The 24,906-nt window shown below is 36.4% G+C and overlaps 1 protein-coding gene across 1 annotated transcript; it reads left to right on the plus strand.

Annotated features, from left to right (window-relative positions):
* The first annotated feature begins 328 nt into the window (after positions 1 to 328).
* Positions 329 to 24,906, plus strand: LOC121423520 (NADPH oxidase 5-like). The gene is made up of 14 exons (XM_041618872.1): positions 329 to 479; positions 12,535 to 12,627; positions 14,339 to 14,453; positions 15,089 to 15,239; positions 16,766 to 16,976; positions 17,336 to 17,559; positions 18,362 to 18,550; positions 18,945 to 19,135; positions 19,479 to 19,670; positions 20,367 to 20,499; positions 20,920 to 21,476; positions 22,288 to 22,494; positions 23,757 to 24,023; positions 24,775 to 24,906. Exons 2-14 carry the CDS (start codon positions 12,617 to 12,619, stop codon positions 24,904 to 24,906), a joined length of 2,580 nt encoding a protein of 859 aa, XP_041474806.1. The 5' UTR covers positions 329 to 479; positions 12,535 to 12,616.

The raw sequence follows: 24,906 nt of genomic DNA on the forward strand, positions 1-24,906 counted from the left end.
TTTTTAATGTGTTACCATTGTAGAGTATACTCATGTCAATTGCATAATTGTTCTCTAGTTTGGATAACGCCATCAGAATCGGAGACTGGAATAAACAAGGAAATGCATAATGCCCTTTTTATTTGGGGGGGGGGCACTGAAAAAAAATAGTTGACAGTCTATATGGATTATGAAAGCTAGTCGCTCTTTTGTAGAATCACTGCCATGATTGCCTTCAGGCAGATTCGAAATATCTTGCTTGTTTGTACTTGCGTTCGGAATTGTTAGTGCATGTTACCATTGTACGGTTACCTCATGTCAAGAACACAATCCATCATATCATGGTCATAGATACGAACTGACAAATCTATGCGAAATTGATCAATAGATTTACAGTAATTTTTTATTGAATATATAATGGGAGACTTATATCCATGATAATGCCTACATTCATCTCTACCTTGGTTGATTCTATCAGACTGAGATACCGTACTAAAGAGGTAAATATATTATTCTTATTCATATTTGTTCCCTTACTGGAGCTTTGCCCATACTTTGTACTTCGCGTTATATTTGTTGGTAAGGTGGAATAAACATGGTTCCCAACCCATCAGGGAAAATTATTGTACTTTTCTTCCAGTCAGGGAATAATAAGGGAATTCATTTTTTAAAAAATGCCTCAATTGAGGGAAAAATCAGGGAAGTTTGATCAGCCCTAAAGTAGAACGCACTGTAGTCATTCAGGCTCTGTTATATTTTGTTGCATTTCAAAACGACATCCATTGAATGACTGGTTAAGCTGGTACTAATTACTTCTACATTATTGTTTTATACCAATACATGTAATTCACTGCAACGGTTACACTTCGTAATTCCGAAACACGTAAATTGCCTATACCTCGATGTTGGTTAATCCGAAAAACGTAAAAGGGTTCGTTAATCCGAACATTTGTGGCGTTATTCCGAAGATTCCATAATCCGAAAACGAAATAAGGTTCGATGTTTCGAAGATTCGTTAATCCGAAAACAAAAAAAGGTTCGTTAGTCCGAAAACGAAATAAGGCTCGTTAATCATTTCGTTTTCGGACTAACGAACCTTCGGAATTACGAACCTCATTTCGTTTTCGGATTAACGAACCTTCGGAATTACTAACCTCAGTTCGTTTTCGGAATTACGATCCTCATTATGTCTTCGGAATAACGAATCTTCGGAATTACGAACCTTCGGAAATACGAACCTTTAGAATAACGAACCTTTGGGATATCCGAACCTTCAGAATTACGAAGCTTCGGAATTTCGAATGTATGCGCACTGCAACAACTAAGAAAACATGCGAAACTGGGAACGGGCTTAAATAATCATCAGGGAAAAATCAGGAAATTTGTTTTCTTGAAAAGCTTGGAACCCGATAAATGTGCAGTGTCATCAATTTCTAGATTTCTTGTCTTGTTGTTATCGAATCGCTGTATCACTTTAATCCAGTGAGTTGCGCTCAATGGCGTCCTGGATAGTTACAGGTTTGTTTTGCTGCAACATCCAATTGTGTACATAAACGTCACTCTGTGGTTAAATAATCATACTGTGTTTTTAACGGTGGAAAAAATACACAGTTAAAAATAATGTATTAATGCCAAATCATGGATTGTTTTCGGCTGGGCTAGCATTGCTACATACACTATTTCCACATTAGCGCAACATAATATTATATATCCAAACCTTTTCTCTTAATGTTTTTTTTTTGCTGGTCGTATTACTTAATTGCAAAATGCAAGTGATGAGGACGACGCTGATACTTGATTGGAATAAATATATTGCCAGCGTCTGTGTGAGGATGAAATGGGTGGAAGGTCGAAAATGTGCTTAAAAACGTGTGCTGGTATTCAAAAGAAGTCGTTCGATTATTCTACAAACGGGAACGGACAGGCTACTTATGTAAAATGAAGAGAAGAAATGCTGAAAAAGGGAAGCAACATTTTTTTCAATGAAAAGAGAAATTTGTGATTGTATATTAAATGAACGCAGTCTTGGAGTATAATTACAAACTATATTGACTGACCTTGAGGGGAACATCAATTATATTGCCCGCAAAATAATTATAATTGACCAGAGTCTTTAGACGAGGGCAATATGATTATTCTGAGGGCAATATAATTGATGTTCTCCGAAAGAAACCCAGTCAATTCTTGTTTTTTCATCCAAATCTGATATCTAGAGCAAAAATAATGAAAATTAAGATATTAAGAATAGATTTGCATTTTGTCATGTTTATATTACCGTCTAGGTTCTGTACTTTGCCTTTATGTCGTACTTGAAAGGGCCGAGTCCAGTGTTGTCTCTATTATGACGTATATTGTAGGTGCGCAGATCATTATGAAACTATCTCCTTACACGCATCCTCAAATGCCCGGATATGAGAACAGGGAAAATAAAAGGTATATTTTGCAACGTCTCCTTACGCAGTCAATAAGCGCATGGAGAGCGAGCAAAATACAAACGATATGCCTATCACTCCCAAATATTCAGAAAATCTAGGGCAATACCGTTTTGTATTAAAAATTGACCATCTCAGATGTTTGATATGGGTGACAATTGATTTTATTGCAATTTATGGAGGCATGAAAAAAACTTCTTTTTTTTGCTAGATTTTATTGAGAATGGGATATTGGTACAACCTGAACATTTATTGCCCTGCCAAAGAGACGTTTAACCCTAAATAGACTTGGCTATTTCGACGCCTGAAAAGACTGGGGGGGGGGGGTGATTCAGCCCCCCCTTATGATCTCAGCTGTTGATCGCGACGAAAATTGGCACACGCGTTACCCATGGCATTATCTACAAAACTATAACATCAAATTTGGCAAAAAATCTCATGTCTCATTAATTATGCTAATTTATGCGTAAAATCACAAGTTTGCTCTAATTAATAAAATAATGCCCCTGAAATGCTAATTTTTGTTTCACATACTCTAGATAGGCATCTGATCAAATTGATTTAAAAAAAATTAAAAATCAAATTTATTTTCTTATGTATTCTATTGTTTTCTAAATTTCTTATGTATTTCTTTGTTTTTCGACTTTTTGTTTTTTATTGTTTTTTCAATGGAAATTGTCGGGGACTTTATTTTGACCATAAACAAGATAAAGTTAATTGATTTTGAGCAGTAAGAGGAAAAATAATGATACATTTATGAATTTTGGCTAAGAACACTATTTGCATTTGATTTGTACACAAATTCACGTTTTTGAGTAATTTTGGGTCTGCATGCACTTACGAAATGTTGCGTTATTTTGGAACTGCGTACCCGGGGGTCACAATTTTGGTCTCAAAAGTTGCGCAAAACTTGAAAGTAAAAAGTCAGCGAGCGACGCGGTCAAAAAATTTTGCGCAGCGGATTTATCGCGAAAAATGTCGAGGGGGGGGGCTGAATCAGCCCCTCCCCCAGTCTTTTTAGGCTTAAACTAAATCACTAATCACGTTGTGTTTAAGAATTAACACCTATCAAGCTTACGACCACCCTGACAGTGTGTTAATATGACACTCTGCTGGTGTTGTGTCAACATTGGCAATACCTGGTGTTGATATGATATTGTCGATATAACACCGGCCTAATGGTATATAATACTAATGGGGTGCTGCAAGAAACTTGCGATCAATTGCAAGTCAATTTTTGGTCCCTAAATCATTCATATGTCTTGCAGTTAATTGCAAATTAGTGATTGAATGCTAATTTGCTCCAAGAAGTTTAATCTGATTTGCTACAGCTAACGTTGATCTATCAGTTGTAAAATTGCAACAGAATATTTGCAATTGATCGCAAATATTTTCTTGCAACACCCCCTAAGTGTTACTAGGGCGTGAATATTATCATAGCACATATGTCCGTCAACAATACATTTTCTGTTCCGTTTGGTTAGGTTTGAAATAAAAAAAGATTAGGAATCTAATTTACCCCCTGAAAAGGGTATGAGATTCCGAACTCACACCCAAAGGTGTCATTCGTGTCATTGTTAAACCATGGAGCTACCAGCTCCATTGCTAAATTACTGTTAACATGGTTAACAGAAATTTAACGCCAGCAAGGGGTCGTCAATTTTACACCCAAAATGTGTGCGTTAAAGGAAATTGATCCCAACACTTATAGGACCCGAAATAGGTTATAAAAATGAACCTCTCTTTACACATTTGCAATGATTCTTTCAAGCGAAAAATCTTATAAGTGCTAGTTGATTTGTTTCTAATAGCTAACGCAGTGACCGTAGTTAGTTTACTCCAAAAAAATCACATCACAAAAATAATAACTTTGCAATATACATGTAGGAATGGGCATCGAAGGTTGGTGTACAAACTATGAGAATTATACGTTCACATTCCATCGCCATGGTAAATACAAAACTATGAACAAATAAACAGATAAAAAGCAGAGATTACATATTTCAGTACATGGTGATGCGAAGTCTACCATGACTGCAGAACAAATGCAATTTCATGCTACTTGCATATATAACTATAAACGAATCGAGTATTTCGACGGATATGCCAACTATGTGGACAGTGTCAAATTTTGGACAACCACTGTCAATCTTGACACTGTGTGTGGGCGTTATCCGAATTCACTGAAGGCTCAATCGAATTTGAAGTTTGTATTACCTATACACAAAAAAGTAAGCCCCCCCCCTAAATACAAATGTTGTAATTTTTTAACGGAATAATTTTGAGATATGATATTTTATAGGTGGTTGTCTTTACCCATTAATCAACTCCTGAGATTTATCGGTTGAGTCATGCAGGAGAAACCATAGGTTGAATTAAAAATGACAGTTTTTGAAAGTCACAAGAGTCGTTTTTCAGACTGTGTAAATACAAATTTGGACTAAGGTTTTTTTTTTGGGGGGTGAATGTTATGGTGCTAATGTTTTTTTTATCATCCATCATTAAGCCACTCCACACAAAAATTTGATAACGCATGTTCATGACTGAGTGAGCAAATTTTTGGTGACGTATGATAGGGTTTTATGGTAGTATCCTCTATAGCTAAAAATGCTAAAATTGGAAAATGTTAGTGGCTACCTCCCCGATTTCTCGCCCCCGCCCTCTCCCCCATTTTTACATTCTGGATCCACCACTGATTTGTCCATAAATTCAACTGATCCTTAGAAATTGTTAGGAAAAGAATGCATTCATGCAATGTGAAGAGTATTCGTTCATAAGTTTTCAAGAGAGCTCGTTCAACCATGAATGTGTAAAAGTGTGGTGATAAAAATAATGGATCATAAAAATAACAGCGATCGAGTTACATTGCAAACTGAATTTGCCCCCATAATTCACTTTATAACCCATGAAATAATTCTGTGACGCCGAAATGCCATTTGTGCTCACTCATCGATAAATAAACAAATCAATTTCATTTTTGCACAAAATTCTGTCCACAGGTTGATAAACATTACTGCCAAATGACATTTTCTAAAGACAGTTTTGAGGGGAAAAAATCCACCACATTGAATAAGGGGTTACTTATTCTTAAACATACACACCCATAGTGTACACAATGTCTATGAGAGAGGAAATCAAAATTCGAACAAGAAGAATCCAGATGTTTTGGTGTAACAATCAGACTCGCATCTTGATTTTAAGCACACACTGAACATGCTGAAACAAAGACTAGGGGCCTGTTGCATAAAACATTTTACCTGAGAACACTCTGGTAAAAACTGAAAACTAATGTTAGTCTGATTTCTGCCATTGACTTTAGAGGTATTGTTTAACTTTGTGAGCAGCCAATTTAAAAAAATTCTCAAATCAAGATGAAACATGTGTACAAGCGCATGTATTAGAACTAATAAACCCTAAAAACAACCATTATTGAGAATGAAAAGCTAAAACTACACGGCAAACCCCGATTTTGTAAATAGGCGTCTTATAGACACCTAAATAGTACACATAAGTGTATGGGATAAATTAAGATGGTGTTTCCGGTCACTTTATATTTCAATTTTTGAAGCACTAAATAATTATTTTCGAACGCAATTTTTTCTGGGGTTGATTTTTGTAACATATCACAGACACAGGTGACAAGTGTGACCTTCTAGCTCAGATTTTTTAAAAGTCAAACCAATGTTGACCAATCACTTTAACACAGGGCAAAAACTCCGGTAAAAACCGTTTTCTCAGGTAAAAAGTTTTATGCAACGGGCCCTAGGCGTAATGGGACGATTGGAGATGTTCTTCTCTACTAAACAATTATCTGATATATACTGACATTATCCGTCACATACTATATTGTTGTAACGTGTGGTCACAGAGAGGTATAGGAAATTTAATACCTTGAACAAACTACACAAAATGGCTAGTTTTGTAGCCTCTATAAAGTCATGGGGTATCCGATCATTTTCATTGGATGTTTTCAAATAACTGAGTTGGCCAACTCTTATAGACAGCATGCTGTACGTATATATAAATGTATTAACGCGTGAGATTGTGTCTGATATATTCATATTTGCTGATGAAATCTCAGTACGAAGAACTCGTAATACCGAAAAGATGATGCTGCGTTTGCCCAGATATAAAACTGAATTTTACAGGCAATCATATAGCTATTCTCAAGTAGTCAACTCTGGAATGATCTGCCAGTTGCAATCAAACAAGCTCAGAGCTTAGAAATTGTCGAAAGCTCCAAAATATTTTCTCATGTGATTACACACTCAATATATAACAACGTTTGGCTTATACGTTATGAACCTATATATCGATTGTATTTCCATGTTTTATGCCATTATAGTCTTATTAACAAGTATATTTATATGTGTATGTATAATATACATACACATATAAATATACTTGTTAATAATGTGTGTGTGTGTGTGGGTGGGTGTTTGGTGTGTGTGTGTAGGGTTCGTGTACATGTTTGTGAGTAGGTGGCGGGTGCGTGAGTAATCGGTAGCTGCATTGCTATCCAGTTTTGTATAGCATCACTTATTTATTGCCTCTGAAGATAAACGTACATGTAGGCCTACGATTCACGTTGTTTTTCTTTTATGAAAATGAACAGCCAACCGAACTTGGTCATTCTGTAACATTTCAATTTATACATAAGTTTGCTCCCTTTGTATATCTGTAAATTTACTTTGTATTCTAAAATGTCCCAACATAAACAAGAATTTGCGCTGATTGGGCTACTCATTAAAAAAATATATTTAAAAGGGGTAACCCATCTGAAGTGAATGAATGAATAAATAAATATATAAATGAATTAATAAAATGAATAAGTTGAACAACTTGGCAATTTACTAAAGTGTGCAATTTACCAAAATATGCCGTAACACTCCTCGAGATTGCCACAGACGTTTGTTTTAGTGTGATAATAAAAATAATGATAATGATAATAAAAATAATAATAATAACGGCATATTTGCCCAGGGTAGCCACTTCAGTTCCGAAAACTGTTCTCCCAGCGGGCCCTGCTATTATAACCCCGACTTTAGCACGGCTACCTTGATCGGGCGCTCGAGCATTCGAAGAATTTCTTCCTACCGAGTACCCATTCACCTCACTTGGGTCGAGTGCAGCACAATGTGGATAAATTTCTTGCTGAAGGAAATTACGCCATGGCTGGGATTCGAACCCGCGACCCTCTGTTTCAAAGTCCGAAGACTAATCCACTGGGCCACAACGCTCCATATATGGTCCTTGCGCGTGAACCCCGTGTTTCGATAAGGAATTTCATGTCGAGTTCGCTCAAAACCATTGTCAGTGGGACATCAGAGAAAGACAAATCTAAGCAATTAAGAGCAAAGTCTAATTTAGTTTCTGTATTGGGTATTCTCTTGTATGCAAAAACGAAATGAAGCCAAATTCTATCGATTTCAACTTTGAAGGACAATAAGTACCCTGATAACTTTCACTATCTCCTTGAAATAATTATAAAAACGCCTTTGTGTAATTTCAATCCTAAAAATAAATTTAGCAATCGCATTTTCTTTTGTACATTTATATCCTTAAACTAAAGCCATATGGACATGTTTTGATCACGACCTTAGGAGATCACGTCAACATCCGAATGGAAAACGTGGCGATTAGACGAATAGCTCTAAGCTATCAGCTATTCATACACATAATATATCAAAAGAAAAATTCGGTTTCAAACAACATTCAAGGTGTATCCCAATCGACCAAGAGTGGAGCTCTATAGAGCTCCCATACAACCCCATCATCGGCGAGCAGAGAGAAGAAAGTATAATCTAGTTATTTCGCAGTCCAGGGTAAGCATAAGCCTGTATTGTTTCTTGAATCACAAAGCAATGCAAAAACTTATAATAATAATAATATTGATAAAAGTAATAATAATAATGATAATAATAATATTAAACATTAATATAACGCCATCTATCTGGAAATATATTCCAAAGCGCAATGTTATTATTAATATTGCTACTCCGGCTTTATCTCGAACCTTCGGAATAACGAACCCTGTTTTATTTTCGGACATTCGAACCTTCGGAATAACGCCACAAATGTTCGGATTAACGAACCTTTTTTCGTTTTCGGATTAACGAATATCGAGGTATAGGCAATTAACGTGTTTCGGAATTACGAAGTGTAACCGAAAGAACAGATAACAGCAGGAAAAAAAACAGAGAACAAGAAAAAATGGAAATACACAAAATAGGGATATAAAAAAGGGAAAAGAGGTAAATAAAGATAATAACGCAGGGCTTCAACGCGCGGATTAAAAGGAAAAACAAGTTAGGATGGCATATCATAATGAAAAAGTGAATTTAATCATATGACTAATCAATATTAAGGAAATGATGACTTGTATGAATAAAAAAAATCAATATATTTTTTTAAAGAAAAATTGAGGTATGGGCCATTAATGATACCTTTACTGATTGAGCTCCAGAATCTCGGTCCATCATACAAAAATGTGCTGTTTTATATTTCATGTTCTAAAAAGAGGTAGATGACACTCGTTAGAGTGTCCTGTCGGGTAAATGATGAAATGAACGATTTTGAGGGAACATTGAATCGAATCAAATACACGAGATAATGAATTGTTGTATCATTTTTATACCTAAATCGACCTAAGTGAGACAGAAACAAAATTAATTCTTAGCAGCTTCTTGTCAGCAAACAATGGTATCATGGGGTGTCATCAAACACAATGCGAACAGTGTGCAAAAATAGCATGTATAGATATTTTTTCAGGGTTGGGATAGTTTATTATCTCTTTAGAATGCACTGTATCATAATTCAAAGCAGGCCCCCTATTTACTAGATAGTTAGGACTTTTATGAGAGAAAAAAAACATCAGAATCGTCGGAAAATTATGAAAGAAAGGATGTCGGATGACTTACAAAATCATTAATATAAATGATAAACAATAAAGGACCTAACAGGCTACCCTTTGAGATTTCGCCATTTATATTTTTCATATTGGATGTATGGTCAGCTAATATCTTTTATGTTATCTGGGACTTGACTGTTTTGTAACGGAAGGTTTAAATACACCAAAGGCTGAAGAATTGAGGAAATTACACCCTTCAAAATTAAATTGTTATTATCACCATAGCCAGGCCATTTTTGTTATTCAAACTAGACACAATATCTATTCATTGTTCAACAATTGGGGGAAAAAGGGAATTATTATGAATGCCCAGATAGTCAAAGTATATTCAAGGGACTTCGTGAGCTAAGTTTACTGCTATAGAAAAAAAATAGTTGTTTAATTACTGGCAATACTTTCAGATTATTTAACAATTTGTTTAAGTTATTCTTGATTTGTCATTTGATAAACTCATTGCTTGCTTTCAAATCTTCCATGTACCTTGCATGTCGTTCTTATATAAATGTAATTGTTTTGTAAAGTATTTTTTTCTTTGCTAGCTGTATTGTTTTATTCAAAATATGTTGTATCAAGAATACCTTGTTTTAGCTTGTTCAGTACCTTCAGTATTGAGGACGAAGGGGGGGGGGGCAACGCGCCAAATTTTAGCACACACGTTCTTTACCACATAAACTACAGTATAAAAACTAATTACTATTATTTGTTACGATTAAAATATGCCAATTTAATCGTGCAAAACCTTATTTGGATATCTAACACACAATCTCACTTCACATTTTCTTCTTTATTCCCCCCCCCAGATATACAGTGTGTCCCCAAAATGCTATACACTTTTGAAATGGCTGCCAAATGAAAATTATATCACTTGGGGGGAAACTTATGTATATGAAAAGCAAAGAAAAAAAAATCAAATGACACCAAAAAGTTGAAAAACTATTCATGCATGAGTCAGCACTGCCCACTAAAACAAAGGGTGTAAAAATTAGGGTGGGCAGGAATTAGCCTTCCAATTTATTTTAGGTTTTTTTTTGTTTTGAACTTGCAAAGTTGAGGTTTTGGGATGAATTAATGATAAATTGTGATCAATTAGTTGTTTGAGAAGATTTCATGAGTTATTTAATTAAAATTTAATGCATGAGTGATGATGAATTGCAATTTTTACTGCAGCATTTTGACTTTATCATATGGATCTCAGCAATGTATTCATGAGAGTCAAAAGAATAGTAAATAAGATAAGACTTAAGTAGGTGAAGTACGTTGGTGGGATAAAGGTCAACAGAACATTTAGCAACCCCTCCCTAAACTTCTCTCCTCCTGAGAGACTAAGTTTGGCTAGGCTGGGCAGGAATTAGCCTTACATTTTTTTTGAAAGGTTAGTCTTTTGGAACTTGCAAAGCTAAGGGGGTTATGCTAAAGTAAATTGCCTATACCTCGATGTTCATTAATCCGAAAACGAAAAAGGGTTCGTTAATCCGAACATTTGTGGCGTAATTCCGAAGGTTCGTCAGTCCGAAAACGAAATGAGGTTCGTAATTCCGAAGGTTCGTTAATCCAAAAACGAAATGAGGTTCGTAATTCCGAAGGTTCGTTAGTCCGAAAACGAAATGAACAACGAACCTCATTTCGTTTTCGGATAAACGAACCTTCGGAACAACGAACCTCATTTCGTTTTCGGATTGTCGAACCTTCGGAACAACGAACCTTATTTCGCTTTCGGATTAACGAACCTTCGGAATATCCGAACCTTCGGAATAACGAAGCTTCGGAATTACGAATGTATACGGGGAGGGGGTTGGATACATGTTCTGTTTACCCTTATTTCACTAAACTACTTCTCCCACTTAAGTCCTATCTCTCTCCCTATTCTAACTACTCCCATGAACACTTTGCTGAGATCCACATGATAAAGAAGAAATGCTGCCCCCAAAATGTGTAATTTGTGTTCACTCATGCATTAAATTCAATTTAACAATTTATGAAATTTGCTTAAACAACCACAACTGATCACGTTTAGTCATTAATTTATCACAACATCCTTAAACTTTGCAAGTTCTATAGGATATGCCTCTCAAAAACTGACAGAAATTGGAACGCTAATTCCAGCCCAGTCTAATTGTCATACCTTTGTTTCAGTGGGCACTACTCCCTCAAGCATGAATAGTTTTCCGATTTGTTGGTGTCATTTGAAAGTTGACTTTATTAGATGTCATTTTTTTGAAGGTTCTAGGTTCTAGTAACAGGTGGAATAAACATTTAACATTCCAAGCCCCCCCCCCCCACCCCCGAGGTCCATTGATTGTACAGTGCACCTAATTGCTGTGCACAGAGAGTAGGATCACTTTCATGTTGTTACTCTTACAAGAACCCTTTCACTGATTTGCACCTTTCAGAGAGAGCAGAGTTACACCTTTCCAAAACAGACATCTGGGGCCTGTTGCATAAAACTTTTTACCTGAGAAAACTCTGGTAAAAACTGAAAACTAAGGTTAGTCTGCTTTCTGTCATTGACTTTAATACTGGGCAAAAACTCCGGTAAAAACAACCTGAGTTTTCTCAGGTAAAAAGTTTTATGCAACGGGCCCCTGGTCTACATCTTTAAAGGCTCAAAGTTGGACCTATTTTTCTAAGTGTATAGGGCCTAGGGAGGTCATTTTGAATATCAAAATACAGCACCTATCTCATGCATGCCTCTTGAAATGATATATTTTGCTAGAAAACATATTTTCAGACATTATTTTACTCATAGATCACAATTTCATGCGTTTTATGGTTTTTACTCTTATGAAAGGTAGTTTCCACCTTCGAACTGTATACATACTGCACATAGGGCATATGGCGACCATTTTGAATGGAAAAATACAGCTTTTAATTACCTTCATGGCAAAGGAAATAATATATCTCATTAGATATCATGTTGTCAGACATTGTATCACTAAAATATTACATTTGTAGGCATTTTTAATTAAGCAAATCGGAAAGTTGCCATTGTACATGAGGGGCCTATGTGACGCGCTTTGAATACCATACAACAGTTTTCTATCACTTGTGTACGTCCGTAACATTCACTCAGAGGGTCGCGTACATGTATATAATTACCTACACGCTCATGTAAAAATATATTAAAGAACTCCCAGTGGTACGGAAATTATTGGTGTTTGTTTACGGTTGACTTACTTTTTTTGTTGTGTATATTTCTCCCCTCTTTTCATACAGAGCTCAACAAGATTCCTGTGCTAACTCAATGCGATCCTGCCCGATCGTTGGACACCCCGGATACTCCATTTATTACTAAGCAATGGCGGAAACGTATGTTACGACACATTTCATTGATTCCACACAGTAAAATAAAAACAGTAAAAAAGCATGATAAAAGAAATGTTGATTCTAACAGAAACGTTTATATAACATTCTGTTATGATAATCAGTCATTAAGAAAGTATGTGTAAATGTAAGGGGCGTGTGGGAATGGGGGCTTCCAATTCATGAAGTTACCGTTTAGAATTTTGAAATGGTGAAGAGGTCGGGAACTGTTAAGCAGGCCCTACTCTTAATTTTAAAAAAAAATCGCTTTTGGAAGCAACACACATTTCCACAATTTGCCCCCGTTCTAATTCAGCATCCCGCCTCAGGCCGTTATCACTAGCAACTTATGGTTGACAAACAATCGCGGTTCTTCAAAAGGATATCATTAAGTTTACACAATGCGACCCAGTGGGAACGAATTAAGAAATACAGTATTAAAAATGCCAATCAAATGACAATGAACAGCTGGGAGGGCCTTGTCGAAAAATGATGATGAACAGGAGCAGCAGTTTTGTCAAGATTATTGGTCAATGTATGCATGCAAAGAAATTCGGTTTCCAATGGCTTTAACAAGTATAGTAAGTGATCGTATTACCGACCGGCCTTGTATTAGCGAACGTGCGCATCATTATGCGTCAAAAAATAATCTAATACGCTCAAACCTTTGCAACATCCCTCTAAAGGGAACTTGAGTAGAAAAATGATCAAAAACACAATTTTGAAATCTTTATATCCTCAAAACAAACAAATATGGTCAAAATAGCTCACATCAGTGACTTTGTTGTTTTCCCGACTTTTCCCATAGAAAACACACGTTCGGTAATTATACAATACCTTTTTCAAGTGACCAAAATATTTCACTTGCGAAGAGGGGTCCGATTGGAAGCTGATGTCGTGAAAATGAAAAACAATTTCGGTAGAATTTCTGCATATTTATATTTTGTAGGTATTTTTGTATTTATGGTGAAAGTTTGGTGAATTTTATTGGAATAATGTGTTTGATATGATCAAATTCATGAAAAGTGTTCGGTAATACGATTCACTACCATATACAAAAGATGAATAGTACAATACATCTTAGCAATATTGAAATGATTCACATGAACAATCAACATAGACCTACATGTAAATAATTAATTACTGTCTGCACTTACTTTAATACCCCTAACATCTACAATACATGTTGATAGTGTTGAAAGGTAGGCATAGCTGCTATGTCACCCCCTTATAGTATACGGTATATGCGAAAAATGTTCATCATTAAATTTTAAACACTGTAAAAGTATAGTTTAATATAGTATACATGATATAACACTTGTACAAGACAATTGTGAATGTAAGTCAGAGAGAGAAGGAGTGGAAAACAGGGGAAAAGAAATACGATGAAATAGAATAAAAGATGAAAAATCGAATAAATAGGAGGAGGACTATTGGAGAAAGAAGGGGAAAAGAAGAAAAAGCCATCATGTTATATTTGAGTTGAATATAGGAATATGACATCATCGTGTCATTAGCTTCGGAACTGACAGAAAATTGCAAATAAGTCACTTGTCCCGTGTCTAGGATTAAACTGCTGTTTTTGATCCACCAAATTTCGACAAAGACTTCTTGGTTGATCTTTGTCACGAAGGGCATTTGCAATACATTTTCTTTGTTCTTGAATGAGTTCATCGTTATGCGAAAACTCACTGTTCTCTACATCCTTTTTTTAAAGACAAGGAAACGATGAAAAATGGCTGATGAAGCTGGAGAAGCAGTTCCAGGAGATAGCCGGTGATGATAATCAGATTGATCTGGATGAGTTTATAAATGCACTGAACGTTAAGAAGGTACGTTATGCATGTTATGTGATTCAATTTTCAGACAACAATCCAAGTATAAGCATCATGATAACTTGAATCTGGTTATCTGGCAGGAATAAAACCTAAGTAGTTTGTCACGGCATCCACATTACTATGAAAAATTCGACTTAAAATGCATTCATAAAGTTGATGATTCATTTTTTGTAAATAAAAAAGTATGTTAAAGTGATATTCTATCAATTTGAAAATAGACGTAAAATCCCACATTACGTATTGTGATATAAAAGCTCATCCATGCCAATCTGGTCGCGTTCAATGAGCTAGTTCATCTGCTGTACTTTGCTATTCAACTAGACAGTTAACCCAATCAGGTAGAAAATAGCTACATTTCGAATTTATGAAATAGGTATCTAGAGAAGAATGATTTTTGGTATAGCAGCAATCAAAACCACCTTGAAGATGGCGTCAGTTTTGCAATTGAACAATAGAGTTAAACGACCCTTATCGACTTTAATGACATCCTTTTTTTCTTCCTTTGACCCTTTTTCCTTTTCTCCCTTTTCCCACCTTTTCCAACGTGAAAGATTAAAAAGAGGGATGGGATTAACTGCCCATGTAACAACACCTATATATAAAACATTGTTTGATGTATGTGTCTTTAGTCGTTCTTTGCCGAGAGGTTTTTTGAGCTGATAGATGAGGATCAGTCTGGGAGTATCAGCTTGAATGAACTCATAGGCGCTCTACGGCTTTTAGTGAATGGTACAGAAGAAGAGAAGCTTCACTTTCTCTTCCGGGTTTATGATGTAGACGGTAGGAATTCACATACACTACATAATATTCTAATGAAATTTGTAGAAATACTTATCATGATAACTTTATAATAAAATTCACGATGGTAGTGTATCAAATCCCTCAGAATTGACCAGAACACAAGAATGCAATTTCACATATAAAAGATGATGAATTGAACAAGTTTATTCATATTCTGCAGTAAAATTAATGTAGATTGTAGGCAGGGTCGGTGTTGCGATGTGTAAATATTTGCTATAAACTTGGTCTAATATAAATTATTCATTGGTGTAAAAGAAATAGGGGGACATTGTGAATAAATGTATTCGTAATTATAAGTTGCAGCAAACAAAAAATATTTCCTGAGAAAGTCTTTTAAATCAAGGTTGATTGTCAAAAATACTATTATTTATATAGATCTTGTAAATTAATGTAAGTTTATCTTTGAAAAATCATGACATCTTAGCTTAAAATAATACTGATAATACGATAATACTGAAGAAAACTAACACAGAAAGGCATGTGGGACAGCGTATTGATATTACTTTGAAAGTTACCCGACATTTGATGGAATTTCGTGCATTTTTGGTCATTTCTCAGCTATTGCGCATTTTCCTCCAGAGTCATTTGGCACATATTTTCTCTTGGTAGTAATTTCTTGGTAGTAATTTCTGTTCAAACTCATATTGACATCGTGACCACAGCTGGTATTTTGGCCCTAAATTCACCTTTTAGATGTCTGAGAACAGTGTCTTCTGATTTCGGTTGTATATGACGTGAACATTAGAGAGTTTTCGCATTTATTACGGAACCGCTCTCTACAACGTACTATTTCCTTTGAAGATGCAATTAAAATCACAATGTAGAGCTAAGAGGCTTTTGTTGAAAGTTGGTGGACCGGGATTCCAAAGATTTCCAACGGACAAACAATTGCAAATGTGTCGACCAGAGTCAAGACACGATGCTGCTGTCCCCGGTTCACAGACTTTCGACAAAAGCCTCTCAGCTCTCCATTTTGATTTGACTTTGATTTGTATTTTCAAAGGAATCGATCCGTTGTAGAGAGGTGCATCGTCATAGCTTGGGCGTAAATCTGTCCCTAAAGTTAGGGGGGGGGGGGGGGCCAGGGGCTGGACAGTTTGAGAAAAAATAGGTTATCACCCAAAATGTAAGTTCAATTTAACCAAAACAAAATTGACAAGCAAAAAAAAAAGAAAAGGAAAAAAAGGTTTTCTACCAAATGTAAGGTATTATTTCGATTGTTAATGATGTATTTTTCTCCATCATAATAGACTTAAAATAGTAGGGGGACATCTGATATTGTGCCCGCCCCTACTATTTTGGGTAGGGGACACGTCCCCCTGTCCCCCTGGGATTTCCGCCCATGGTCGTTAGTAAATACGAAAACTCGCTACTAACACGTCATTAATACATAATGAAGAAGTTGCAACTTTAACGTTTATTGGGATATGAATTTCTATCTGATATAACAAAAAAAAAATATATATATATACCTGATTTGAGTGATTTCGCGTCTGTCTAACCAGGGAGCGGCTTCATAGACTTTGAGGAGCTGAAGACTGTGCTGAACTCCTGCACTGCTGAAAGTGCGTTGACACTGAGTGATGAAACTTTGACGGAACTGACTGAGATTCTATTTGAAGATGCCGATGTCGATGGTGATGGCCACGTGAGCTTCGAAGAACTCTCTGAACAACTGCAGAGATATCCTAGTATCACATCCAACCTTACCATCAGGTATAAGCAATTGCATGAAATAGGAAGGGGAAATGTGAATATTTTATACTGGTATTTCTAAATCAATTAAGACCTAATCTGAGTTTTACCATCACAATAATGGTTGCGCCATGAGCATAATAAGCATTCATCTTATACTTGCGTTTAGCGTGAGCAAAATATGAAGAGACCATGATGATTGTAGAAGAGAATTCCATTTGTTGAAAAAAAATCCCCAACGGACGGTAAATTTGAAAAAAAAGTAATGAAGGATCGTTTTTTTTACTTGGTTCATGATCTTTATTTTTTCTTCCCAGTCAAAAGGGAATGGAAATAAAGGTTTGATTTTGATACAATTCAGATTTTGTTTTCTTTAACAGCGCGGCCGAGTGGCTGAATCCTAAAAAGAAGAAGCTCAAACGGCAATCAGCAAGAAAGACTTGCTGCAGTTATCATACAATCCGTAATCACCTCTCCGTCATCATCTTCTGGGTCGTCTTCGTGATGATCAATATTGGACTAGCAGGATGGGGTGCATACGAAGGTCACCAGAGTATCAAGGATGATAGGAACCCAGTTGCTCTGGCAATTGCAAGGAGTGCAGGTATTATTATTGTGTAGTGGTAGAATCAGTTGATTTTCGTCTAAAACCTGCTAATACAGAAACAGTGGGCAACAGGGTTGCCCACTGTGTTATGCTTGTTTGGTTTTATCTCCTTTTATTCAAATCAATAGTGTTCTGGGGTGGGCAGTTCTCAGTGTTATGCTTGTTTGGTTTATCTCCTTTTAATTAAATCAAAAATTTTCTGGGGTGGACTTGACCTTTAAAACCACATGCCTATTGATTTTGAAATGTAAACTTGAGAACTTCTTGTAGAATACAAATCTACACTAAATTACGATCTCTCGAGGGATCAACAGCGGGTATATATTCTTCATCTCGTTTAAGCTTTATTGCAAACATATTCTCAACCAGGGAGAAAAAAAATATAGGCCTACATGAAATGAAGTACTCTCTAAATTGCAGGGAGTTATAATAAATCTAGAAATACTTTAGTTGTAGACCAATCCAAATATTGAGTAAGTCTGAATAATAAAAACAATTTTAAATCTTGACGGATTAGAATTAAAATCTATTGAAATTGATATGTTTCTAGTCCGCACCGTCCCAGACTGTCAATTGACCCAAACAGTTCGATAAGCCTCTAGATCTATAAGCCATATTATTTATATTATTTATTAAGCTATATTCATTTTTGCTTTAGAGGTCCTTTGCCAGAAATATAAATGAATATTAAAGAGCATTTTGAAGGTGGCGTCGTCATTTAATCTAAGGTCGTCCTTAAATATCACCTAATCAGTCGTCAACAACAAAGCCACAAATCCTTACTTTGATCAAATTCCAGGTCGATGTCTTAGCTTCAATTGCTGCTTTGTCCTGATTCTGATGCTTCGGAAGCTCTTGACATCATTACGCAACACATTCTTGACGACAGTTCTGCCTCTTGATCAACATGTCATCATCCATAAGATTGTTGCAAGCTTTATCATCATCTTGTCGATCGTTCACACCGCAGCCCATATTGCAAATATCGGTGAGACCATGAACACTTTATATTTTTTGCCTATTCGCCTATTGAATCACAGCCTTGCATGAAAAAATAATCATTTATTCATTTTGAAATAAAAATAAAAAGTTAAATTTGACAAAGAACACAATGTTGGTCGGCGGCCGCCTGTTGTGAAACAAGAAACCGATGACTGATGATGAATTGGGGTGAAAGCAGATTGAATTTGAACAAGACCAGACTGGTAATTGAGACATTCATTAAAGTGTTCTTTGATCTGAAATGGATTTATCTTTGATATTAACGTAAATCTCATTTAAAAAGAAATTATCACCCATGATTATGATTTTTGTGGTTTGATTCTGAAGAGACACAACCCTTGGTATTAAAATATTGGATCATTCTGTTTGTTTTCAAACAGGATTGCTATACGAGGTAGAGATGGTAAATGGTACAACTACAGATTGGGTTCTTGAAGTCCTGGTCCGTCCTTTCCGAGGACTGGGTCTGGTAGAAGGTTCCTGTATCATTACAGGGATTCTGATCATCATCATACTCATCATCATGACCATCTGCTCGATGCCGTTTATCAGAAGGAATGGATACTTCAAAGTGAGATTTTAACATTTTTGACTGATAATTCAAGATCACGAATGAAATCATACTGCACCCGTTTGGACTTTTAGGTTTGGTGGTCAAGATGAATTGTGCCAAGAGTCACTTCCAGAAAGTAGAACAGCCGGTTAACACAATTTGGGCGTAGGTGATTCCGTAATGCTTGCCGTTAGGAAAAGCTTTCAGAACATACATGTTTATAACTATTTCTCTTTCTCCAGAAAAGTAGTTCTCTTTGAGATCGGTTAAGTTTTTCATGGTCATATCGACGATTTTATAGTATCAATTAAAAATAAATTAAGAAGTACCCTCAAATTTTTTTCTCGATCTTCTAACTCAGGTATTTTACTGGACCCACCAACTGTGCATTGTTTTCTGGACCTTGATCATCATACATTCTAAGTACTTCTGGATTTGGTTCATTATACCGGGTGCAATCTACTTTCTTGAACGTCTTTTACGGCTGCAGGTGTTCAGGAGAGCAAGGTTTGGTAAAACCTACATCCAGAAAGGGTACATCTTACCCGCCAATGTGAGTTCACTCGACAATTTGACGGGGAGGGAGGGGGGGGGGGGGTGGTAAGGCTCAGCTTCATTGATGCCAATCCCTTGGTCTGAGGAGCATGCAATGAAAGGTCGTGTCAGACGTACCATCCAACAGAGTCTGTTTTATCCGAAAGCTACCAATGTAAATTTGTTTTTGAGCGAAACAAAATGAAGGATAGTTCTCAGCCCGGGTTGTCACATCTGGCAACTAACCGGACAACAAATGTTGATGAAACAGACCCAAGGCCTCCGCAGGTCTTCTGGAGTGCAATAACTAAGGGAAGTAATATGATTTATAAATAAGATATATCGATTTGGCAAAAGAGAGAAAAATAATCGTAATTGTTCAATAGATTTTGATAGGATTGGACATCATACATTATTATAGACTCTCCGGAAGACCCTGAACTTTCATGACACTGGAAATGAAAAAAAATAATAATGGAAGGGCAAATGAGCAGTCATTTGCTTTTCTATGACACCTTGAAAAATGTGACATTGGTCATTGCGAATGGAGCATGCCGATTCAAATCAAGCGTATGTTACCCATTAGGAAAATGTTATTAAGCATTACGAATGTTACCAGGCGTTGCCTATGTGGTTCCTGTTGAACTCGGTGCCATGAACTGCACATGCTGTTTCAAATTATTGACCTTCTCGTTTCTTGGTGATTACATTACAGGTTGTTCATCTTGTCATCCAGCGTCCTTCCAAATTCAAGTTCCATGCAGGGGAATACGTTCATGTGAATATCCCATCTATAGCATCACATGAGTGGCATCCATTTACCATTAGCAGCGCACCAGAAGAGCAAGGTACATGTAATTATATTTATTTTGCCATCACTCTGGTTTTTCTATTCCCCTCCCCTATTATCATGTAATCTTCACAAGGGGAGCGTTTCATCAACATTTTATGTCCTTTAAGTTGTCGGCTCTGACAACCTTGATTAGGTGATCGAGAGTTCAGGCCCAATTGGCAACTGTTCGATACAACAATACCTATCTGATAAAAAATATCCGATAAGTCTTTTCATGAAACGCTCCCCATTTTTTTTTACTCGGATTCAATTACCATGATTACCATATTGACAAAGGTCATGTTCACGATAAGTTCTGAGGAAGATTTAGAAGTTTGCAGTTTGTCTTAGAAGATACTAACTCCACGGTATGTCTCCTAAAATGCAATCTTTGTGATATAAATACCAATTATAACGATGTTGATTTATATCGCAGATTTCATGTCTCTACACATTCGATGCGTTGGTCATTGGACAAATAGACTCCATGGTGTCATTAAAGAACTAGAGCACGCTCATCCTAAAGACATACCACACCTAGATGTGGACGATCGAGAGCAGAATGGCAATTTTTCAGATGTCAAAGTCGACCTGGGAACTAGGAACGTCATTCACGCAATGGACCGTGACAATCAGAAGGGGATCACCTCTGAAAACCCCAAAACCTTGTTTGAAGAAAATCCTTACTCAACCTGCAAAAGGGGTGCGACCAACCTAGCATTCGAATCAGAAGTTATAGATGAAGTCAAAGACCAAGGAAAGAGTAGCGCATATAACACGTCCAAGAACAGACATGCGCCATATCACGAGGAAGAAGGTTCACAAGGGGCATGTAAGGTCAATGGTAATGGCCTTAAAATGAAAACATTACAGTCTCATGAAAGCTCAATGAGCCAAGATGTGTCTGGAGAGGATAACTCTAAAGCACACAGTGCTTTACATTCACTGGATCTATCCAAGATGTTGGGCGGTACACCTCACACTGGGTTGGAAGTAAGGAAAGAACTAGTAACTTTATTCTCTTTTACCCCTCTCATAGTGAGAGCCGAAGTGGAGTTAGTCCGGAGTCCAGGAGGGCAATATGAAAATTATGAGATTAGTTCGATCCGGATTCAATGCGGAGTACTCAACCCACTTCGAGAAGAGGGTTACAAACGGAGTTACTCCGCACCGGAAATGCGGTATGCGCTTATCGCTGTGATCGGCCACACGTATTGCGCGAACTCGCTTGGAAACCATGGCAACGACTGCGGATACACCGCTGCGGTGCTTGCCAATATGAAAGGGGGTTTAAAGTCGGTCCGCAGTACAAGCAGATCAACTCAACCCGGAGTTACTCCGGAGTAACTCTACTTCGCCTTCACTATGAAAGCGGTAAAATACCGCTTTCACAGTGAAACATGACGATTGAAACATGCTCAATTAAGTATGCATTATGGCTTCATAATAACACTGACAGTGTAGGACAACTGCGATTTTTTTTCATTGGTTCCAATCAATACTTGCAAAGGAAAAACCATTTATATCCTCCTTGTTTACAAAATGTATTTGTCTTTGGAATTATGCAAAGGCTTGCCCCATTAGCAACAGAGTTCTGCTCCCTTGGAGCCAGCCTTAGCCTCGAAAGCACCTATTTACCATTGGCCTTATAGCGTCGGAAGTCTCAAGACATTTGGCCTTGACGATTAAGGGCTCAATATATTTCACCCTTTGCATTGCTGACTCAATATATTTGGCTTTGTTTCCACGCTGTTTAGCAAAGTCTTATGAAAGTATCTTTAAACTTTTTTTTTGTTTAATCAAGATTATTTTAGATGGTCCGTACGGAGCTCCTGCTCAGCATATCATGGAGGCTGAACATGCCGTTCTTATCGGGGCAGGAATAGGAATCACACCATTCGCTTCCATCCTGCAGAGCATATACAAACGGTATAAGGCTGCTAAGACTCAGTGTCCAAAATGTCACCACACGTGGATGACGGATACACCATCAATTCTTAAAACAAAGAAGGTAAAGTCGATGATACATATTCTCTAAGCAACGCTTTGATTGATTGATAACGAATTTATTCATTCCAAAATTTTAACAAAGTTACAAAGTAAAGCAAAATATAATATAACATTTTGAAATGAAATAGGAACCTTCTGGAAAGCAAAGCTTGTGATCGAAGGTTTCCTTCAATAAATAAGTCATATTAATGCAAAAAACAATATATATCTATATATAATATACAAATCATATCGTTCTTGTTGAAGTTCAAAATATATATAATATACAAGTCATCATATCTTTCTTGTAAAAATTATATGTAAATCCTTGTTAAATAGGTATATTTTTTACATATTCTTTCAAGTAGAAGATAAACAAGGCTGGATTATATTACAAGATATGAAGAAAAGTGAAAAGGACACACAAGACAAAAACGTTGCGAAAACAGGACGTGACAGAACGGTACAAGAACAAGACATGACAAAAAGCTAAACCAAAACAAGACAGACGAAATATTACAAGAACAGACAAATAAAAAAAAGACAACAACAAAGGACAAAAACGAGTAAAAGAAAAACAAAAAACAAATCTGCACAGGTAGAGCGAATGAAAGGAGACAGGAAAAGAAGCGAAATAAAGGCAGGGGGTGGGGGGGGGGGAACAGAAGATCCATAAGATATCCTAAGTATGATGAATGATGTGAGTGTTATAGTTATTGGTTAGTTTTTTTTTAAGTGCTCTATTGAAGCTATGAATGGTTGGCTTATTTTGAAAAGTTTTGATTTGAAAAGCTTTGATTAAAACCCCTCTTATACTTTGCATTTACTACATTGTCTGTCAGTCATTAATAGGCATTGTATTACAGGGATGGGGTGTTGAATATCCACGCAGGTAAATTCGCGTTAAAAAAAGAAAGAAAGAAAAAAATCATGGCAAAAGACATCATCAATACACTTATATGATATAGGAATGACTAATGATAAAAATCACGTTACTGTGCTTTTACCATCTGACCATGTTAACCAAGATTTAAAGAGATTTAAGCAAAAAATTGTAAAATGCTTTTCGGCCAAAAATATCATTGCCCCTAAATTTCAGACGGGTTTGAAGGTTCAGGAGTTCCCCCGAAGTCTCTTACAAAATAATTTGTTTTCATAAGTCGAGTATACATGTACATCCAGGCAACCACTCTTGCAAGTTTCGTACGTAAATAATTTAAGCATCGCCAATAATCATGACGATGGCTTATGTTTTCTTTTATTTTCCGATTTCCAAATTCGAAGGTTGACTTTATATGGATCAATCGTGATCAGCGATCCTTCGAATGGTTTATCAGTCTCATTAATGCAATTGAGACGGAACAGGCCGACGTAGAGGAGATAGAACGCTTCCTTGACGTACATCTCTACATGACGTCAGCTCTTTCTCCCAGTGACATGAAGGCTATTGGACTCCATGTCGCTCTTGATCTCATCCATAAGAAAAACAAGCGAGATACAATCACGGGATTGATGACCAGAACACAGCCAGGACGACCAAATTGGGATGAGGTACTTTGCTTATCTTCCTTTTTTTAATTTCTTTTTTTAATTCATAATTATTCAGGGGTGTCATTTGATATACCCAATATCCTCAACTCCGTCGGCGAATGATGTAACTTATTAACGATTAACGTTCATTTCAATGTTAAAGTGGGTCACTTTCTATGTTATTTCAAAGACTTATAAAGCCATTAAATTATCGTTCTACAAGAACCTGAATACAGTTTTGATAAAATATTTGAACTGTATTTTTATTATCAATTTAATTCATTTTATGTCCTATTGAGTTACTTGGGTGTGATAATTGGTTGCGAGAAATGAATATTTATCCTCTTGGGTTGACTTGGGTGTGACAATCATGATGATGATGATCATCATCATCAGCAGCAGCAGCATCGCCACCAACATTATCATCCTAATCATAATCATCATCATCGTCATCATAAACATCATCATTATCACCGCTACCATTACCATCATCACCTCATCATTGTTTGACATTTTAAAATAAAATTTAAGTTAGTAATATTTCGAGTAAGTCGTCTCATGTGGTTACATTAAGAACAGTGTACTTAAGTAAACAGAATATCTGAAATGGAAGTGGGCCATCGAACCGTGACAATGCACAGTTTTATTAATATCATGAATATTGTCCTGAAAGTATTTTACCTTCTGGATCATGTTATCAATTAATTTTCAAGGTATTGCAAAAAAAAGCATATAATCTTCATTTTCTTTTTTTTTTCTTTCGCGTAATAAGGTTTTTCAAAAGCTACAGCAGCAACGGAAAGGGAAGATCACCGTCTTCTTCTGTGGTTCCCCTGCTCTCGGAAAAGTCCTCTCCACCATATGCCTGCGTTACCAAATGGAGTTTAGAATGGAAAACTTCTAG

Source organism: Lytechinus variegatus, chromosome 11 (assembly GCF_018143015.1).
Source record: "Lytechinus variegatus isolate NC3 chromosome 11, Lvar_3.0, whole genome shotgun sequence".
Classification (NCBI taxonomy): Eukaryota; Metazoa; Echinodermata; class Echinoidea; order Temnopleuroida; family Toxopneustidae; genus Lytechinus; species Lytechinus variegatus.